Here is a 6,452-nt window from a genome sequence, read left to right as displayed (position 1 = left end):
GAGTCAGCAGTATACTGAGTTGTACATGAGGATAAACGCGGCCAAATCCGGTCACCATAGAGAAGTACAAGAAGAAAGGAACTGGATCAAAAGACTCATTCTACTGCAAAAAAGAAATACCTACCTTGAAATAAGAAAGGATGGTTTCGTGCCACCCATGGGTAAGAAGAAATTGTATAAAACTTTGACTTCTGTATTTTTGTAACTAAAAAACTCAAAACAGAAAATCACAGAAATATATATTAAAACAAGGATATACAATTAACATGGAAGGATGGTTGACTAGAATTAGAGCACCCTCATGAAAAGGTAGGAAAAATAGTCCGTGATCACTTACTAGCATTTCAATCAAAACGGACTGATACTGATGTTTTTGAGGACTATTTATTGCCGCTGAGTCTGTTATAGTCATAAATAGTCAAGAAAATCCGAAAAATTATGCAAGTCTTTTTGGAAAAAAATGACATCATTCCAATGGCTTACTTTAAATAAGAAGCAATTTCAAAAAGATATTCTACAAAAGGAGCTACTGAAGTAAACTGAATAAAAATGAAGTTGTAGTGTAAATAGTTAGTATTTTTTTAAAATAATAATGTAAATTAAGTTATTAATTATCTGCTCAACTCTATAATTATATTCATAATATATATGTTATTATATTTATTATTCTCGTAAACCACCTGTAGTAAGGCCAATGTCATATTGCTTTCATTCACAAAACTAGTCTTTGCATTGTATGCATATTAGTATGGCCCCAATTTAGGAACGATTCGAGGTGTCTTTAAAAACTTTTAAGTTGTCCATCTTGTCATTCAAAATTTACATTTTACCATTACTCTCTCATATAACTATTTTGATGTCAATGGTTTGTGAAATGAAAATTTACTTCTCCAAAGAATATACCAAAAAAACAATTTGGGTTAAAAGTTAATATTTTGAGCTCAGCCTCTACAATTAAATATTTGTAATTATTAATTAACCCAAAAAATTTTTCCAATTCATATTTACATGATAGTCATCCAATTAGTACAGCAAAAAAAAAACAACTTGGGGAAAGAATCTTTTCGATTGGACAAAGACATTGGAAAAGGGATTTTTCTCTTCGATTTGTTAAAATATTTGTAATCATTAATAAATCGTCACTTTTTAAAAATAGGGATCAAAAAGAATCTTGCAGTTTCCAATGAAAAAAATGATGGTCAGTGTTAGAGCCAGTAAATATTTATAGGGAACAATTTTATGGTATTTTTTAGAAAAAGAGGAATTTCAGTTTAAGATGCACATGTTTTTTCTCAATCCTATTCAAAAGTCCAAACTTTATGATTTTTACTTATGGTAACGATCGGCCTTCCGAACACTTGTCTATTAATTTATGTCCGAAGACAAGGGTTCCTAATAGGGGATGGTTCGAGTGGCTTTTCAAGTAGGTATTGAGTTAAACAGATGTGTTTTACTTTTTAGACAACTGAATTTTAAGACTTTAGTATCGTTAAGGATTCGGCAGGCATCGAAAGCCCATTTTTCTTTTTTACGAATTCGAGGCTTTGCTTGTAAAATTTATAACTTATCATTAATTATCTATCTTTGTTATAGTACATACTTTTTTACGTTACTTGTTTTTTTACTAATTTGGTGAGTTTACTGAATTAAAGAGTGGTGTGTAAAAATACTGTCTTTTATTTCAACGAATCGACGTGTTGCTGAAACTGGTAGTTTTAGTGACGCGACAGTGAGTATTAAAGAAATTCATATGCTAAAATGCCTGATTTAAAAGGCGTGTTTAAAAGAATAAAGTTTTTTTAATAAATATATATTAACAGTCTTTTGTGGATTTGATAAAGCTTTGTACATTTGTTTGTTGCAGTGGGAGGCTGACAACTAACCAAAACAAGAAAGAAAGAAAGAAATTATACTTTGTAACATTTGTTATACAATCATTATTGGAACATACTTAACTACCTTAATTTTAGTTTTGTCATTAATTTCCATATCGGAAAAAAAAAGTTATAATAAAATACTACTTTACTCAAAATAATAAAATTAGTTTGCTTTATGTAAGGCAACTGGAATCAGTAGTCTGAATATTCATCAAAATGTGCAAGAGATTAATTTTGATATTTATGTGGACAGAAAAACTAATTTGCTTAAGAAATTTTTATCACCCCGTGTAGAATGAACTTCTTTGCTATCGCCATAGTGTTTTGCAATATCCTGATAATCTATAAAACAGATTAAATTTATAATAAACGTTTAACTCGATAAGTATTGAATTGATCCTGGTTATTCTCGAAGGGCTTACTTTCAAAATAAAATTGAACAAGTAATCGACAGGTCCAATCATAAACTTCTGAGTGTTCCCCGATCATCGAAAATCGGAAATAAAATTGTCATAAAATATATCGCAAAGCGCAGCTTGTATATTTTCGTTGGCTACGAACGTTTTGTAAATGTTATCCAAACGGCGATAGGATTAACATTACAGCCGCACTAACACAGAAATGAAGCGTGCCAAACCAATTTAAATTTAATCAAGTAGGACTATTTTGTTTTTAGTATGCGCATAAAGTATATCGACGAAGCAATATTTCATTTTGAATTAAGTATTTGTTCAGAATGAACTTTTGAATTTAGATTAATCTTAATCCGAAGCGGTAAAAACATTTAATAGAGTACCTTAATTTTTCTCGTTTATGAGTACGGTTAAACAATTGACAGGTCAAATTTTTTTTGTCTCAGTTGACCCGTCAATTTACCGAAATAATTTTTAAAATGCAATGAAATTTCGCATTGTTCTGAAAACTAAATGGAGTAGATATTTTTATTGGAATTTCCCGAATTGCTAAGTCTCGTATTCGGGTATTCGTTGATGAGGGTTATAAATAAATAAAAGAATAAATATTTATATATGGACGTCAAAAACGCATAATAATTTATAATAAAACACATATTATTATTATTAAATAATAATATATAACACTCTACAATTTTTATTTAAAACATTTTGATTGAATTTGACTAGTCAATTACGAAGTAATCCGAACACTATATTTGAGTAATGTGAGATTGAAGGATAACTTGTATTAGTGTATGATATATACATACTCCAAAATACGAAATTATGAACTCATCATTTACCTATAAACAAGTATCCGAGTATCTGAAGAGGTTTATAAAGGTATCGCATACTTTTTCTACGCGATCGTTACTTTTTGATAGGTTCTAAGACTAAAGTAGTGAAAACGCTTGCATCACTGTTGTTAAAAGTAACACTTTGAGAACGCTTAATCATAATTGAGTATTTTAGATTAGGGAGTAGAAAATATATGTTAAAACCAACGTAAAGTCGGATTTATAATATCAACCATTAATAATCAAAGAGAAATATTGCTTAGGATCGGAATCCGAAATAAAAAAAAATAGGGGTTTCCATTTAATATGTACAAGTTGCCCCCTTCCCGCATTGGGTTGGGGTGGGGTTCATTATGGGTTATTATCTAATTTGTATTTTGTATTGTATGTTTCCATACTTTCTGGATACCTGGTCTATCACATAACTGGCAGCAAATTTAAGTGCATATATGTATTTAAATCACAGTGTGTTCTAGGCGAAAACAATAAACTGATAATAAAATACAAAAACAGAGTTTTGATTTTGAGTTTTGAATTTGGTTGAAAATTAGACAATTGCAGCAGAATTTAAAAAACTACATTCACAAACAAACAATTTGAAAGTATATATTACTATTTTTTAGTAAAAAAGGGCAGTTTTTACTTAAACAGAACATTACAGTGAGTAAAACAAGTAAAATGCGCTCAATAATAACGAAAACATCAATTTACTGTTAAGCGATACTGAAGAAGACCTTGTGGTAATTTCCGAGTCGTGATTCGGAATTTGGCACATGTAATGGATCACCATGTCGCAGTTATCGTCATTCCACCCTATTGTGTTATTGGTCGTATATACATTCACACAATGCTCATTCCCTTTCGCGTTATTCGGTTCACCGTGGTGAAAGTTGGAGTAAATCATCTTCTTACTGGTGCTTACCCAATTAAATTCGTCTGCGGTATCGCTCGATCTGAGTCCTCCGAGCCAGCAAATTACTGTGAAGCAATCAGGCCGATGTTGCCGGATAAGAGCCTATAACTTTTTCTTGTACTTACGTTCGCTGTGGTTTTCTCTTTCTCTTCCGGACTCTCAATAGTGGCGAGTTCCATGTCAACCCTTTGACATTCGAGAAGGGCGTCGTAAAAGGTTTTCTAGAACAAAAAGATTACTAAAATTAACTGCATTCCACCAGTTGGTATTGCATCAAGCCAACGAAAAAAAAAAAGGAAAAAACTAGAAGAATAACGTTGAAATTAAAACACTTTCAGCTAAGATATAAAATACAGGTATTGTAACGCAAATAAACTAAAATATTTTACAACGCACAAAACTGGGATCAACTTAAGTGTATTGTAGAACGATATGTTAGCAATAGTAGCAAGTGGTTTAAGTATAATAAACTGACTTTAAACAACACCAACACAAAATTTCTTCCTTTTGCACCTTACTCGAACACTCTACCACGATCAAAACCATCAAACTGGAACAAAATAATGAAATTCTGAAAACTGATTATGCAAAATCTTTGGACATAATTATATATATTATACATAAATTAAACAAGATTTGTAGTTACGAGATTTACTCCCTCTTTAAATCCCTCTAAAAATCGGTTATACCCTACTCACATTTTATATTAGGAAACCCGAATATTTTAACTTTACTTCACTGGTGTGCTGTTATCCATTAACAGAAAAAAAATAAAAAAAATTTAAAAAAAAAACTAAAACAAAGGTTATCTCATTCACAAAAAACTTTTATAAGACATGCGCATTTACCAAAATTTACGTTTTAAAGTGTTCTAAATGTCTTAGTTTTTGGGAGAGTAAAATATTAAATTATTATGGGAAAAAATTCTTAAGTTGTTATTATAATTAATGAGATATTTTTAAAATACGAAATAAAATACATTGTAAATAACTGATATAAAAAAGGATAAATCGAAACGTGCTCGTATTCGGTTTAGTATTTATAAACAACGTAGGACGCGAAGTTTATAATATGTTCGAAAACATATTTTGTCGTTACAACATTTATTTATGGTTTAAAAATACAAGACAAGCTCTTATAATATTCTCCATATACCTGCCGTAAACGATAGAGAACTTACCTTGTCATAGGATAGTAAATAGCGCTTTTTGGAGGCACATTTCCCTAAAATTATTGTTATAGTATTAAAGTGAAATATAAAATTTGGCGCATAGTACCTTCGCAGCAGAACAAAATGATAACCACCAATAAAGAGACGGAAGCAAAACCTCTAATCATCGCGATGACTATAATCACACTCGCATAATTTATAAACAAATTTCAAATACGTCCAAAATTAATGGATGTTAAGGATTCCCAGTATTGAAGAATTGTTGTGTACTTGCTCTGATAACCTTGTAATTTATCATAAACATGATGCTGATTTTGACGAATATTTATGGAAATTACTTATTAGCCAATTACAAATACTGAACGATCACCGTCTGTCAGCTATCAAATATACGTATTTTCTAAAAACGGTTAGAAAGATTTCTTTTGAAACAGGTAGTCGTATCAAAAGGGGGAGAGCAAAATTGAAGACCCTTTCTTACCGCAATAAATAGTTTTGCAATTTTTAAGAGGATTAAAGACATACAAGGTTCCAAGACACATAAAATAGTAAATACATAATCAATCAAATGTTAAATAAATCACAAGGTTTTCCAGAAATCTGGTACTTAGGGAAAAAATTCTTATTTCTATCATAAAAATAAATTTTCGTGTTTTCTAACTGAACATCAATCTTTAAGGGAGTGATTTTTGAGTCCATTTTGGAAACACCCCATATATATTCTATTTTATGAAAATATTTTACAATTACCGAAATAGCCTCTGTGTTATTGGTAACTCATCCGATACCGCGTAAATGTTTTAGTTCCTCAAATTAAACAGTGGCGCCCCCACACAAGCGCTTTATTATACCAGCAGTGACCTAATTATGATCTTGCCGTCGTAAAGTGACAATTATATCCAAATAACCAAGGGAATAATGGGCAAGAATAATAGGATACTCAATAACGAGCCTTCGGAAAGGTTACGACCCCAGTTATTATTTTATGGCCATCGTTCGCTATTTAGCATTGAACGAAATAAGTTATTAAATATACACCCGCTCCTTGCACGTAAATCGCAGATGGGTTAAATTGTCTCCCCCGAATTACGTGCACAAAGAATAATTAATTGACACTCTATTGGGCCAGTGGAACAAAGCATTCAAGTATTAGGAAATGAAACATTGCCGAATACTATTCAAATATTAATTTATGGATGAATCGGTTACTAATATTACCGGTTCCTTTTCGAAAATGTA

General features: G+C 30.9%; 1 protein-coding gene across 1 annotated transcript; it reads right to left on the bottom strand.

The window, feature by feature from the left end:
- Window positions 1-1,890: 1,890 nt before the first annotated feature.
- On the bottom strand, window positions 1,891-5,471 carry LOC132703193 (lectin subunit alpha-like). Its single transcript, XM_060672319.1, has 4 exons — window positions 5,320-5,471; window positions 5,223-5,266; window positions 4,164-4,263; window positions 1,891-4,107 (listed from the first exon to the last, which is right to left on the bottom strand). The coding sequence occupies exons 1-4, from the start codon at window positions 5,378-5,380 to the stop codon at window positions 3,785-3,787; spliced, it is 528 nt and encodes a 175-aa protein (XP_060528302.1). The 5' UTR covers window positions 5,381-5,471; the 3' UTR covers window positions 1,891-3,784.
- Window positions 5,472-6,452: the final 981 nt, after the last annotated feature.

This window comes from Cylas formicarius, unplaced genomic scaffold (assembly GCF_029955315.1).
Source record: "Cylas formicarius isolate icCylForm1 unplaced genomic scaffold, icCylForm1.1 PGA_scaffold_6__28_contigs__length_40554024, whole genome shotgun sequence".
NCBI classification, from domain to species: Eukaryota; Metazoa; Arthropoda; class Insecta; order Coleoptera; family Brentidae; genus Cylas; species Cylas formicarius.
This window is presented reverse-complemented; position numbering and strand designations above follow the sequence as displayed.

Excerpts from the sequence above, each read along its gene's own strand:
- LOC132703193 (XM_060672319.1), bottom strand. The coding sequence starts at position 5,380 with ATGATTAGAGGTTTTGCTTCCGTCTCTTTATTGGTGGTTATCATTTTG. Across the intron at positions 4,264-5,222 it reads ATTTACTATCCTATGACAAG|AAAACCTTTTACGACGCCCT; the intron begins GTAAGTTCTCTA and ends TTTTTGTTCTAG. Across the intron at positions 4,108-4,163 it reads GAAAACCACAGCGAACGTAA|TAATTTGCTGGCTCGGAGGA; the intron begins GTACAAGAAAAA and ends ATTGCTTCACAG.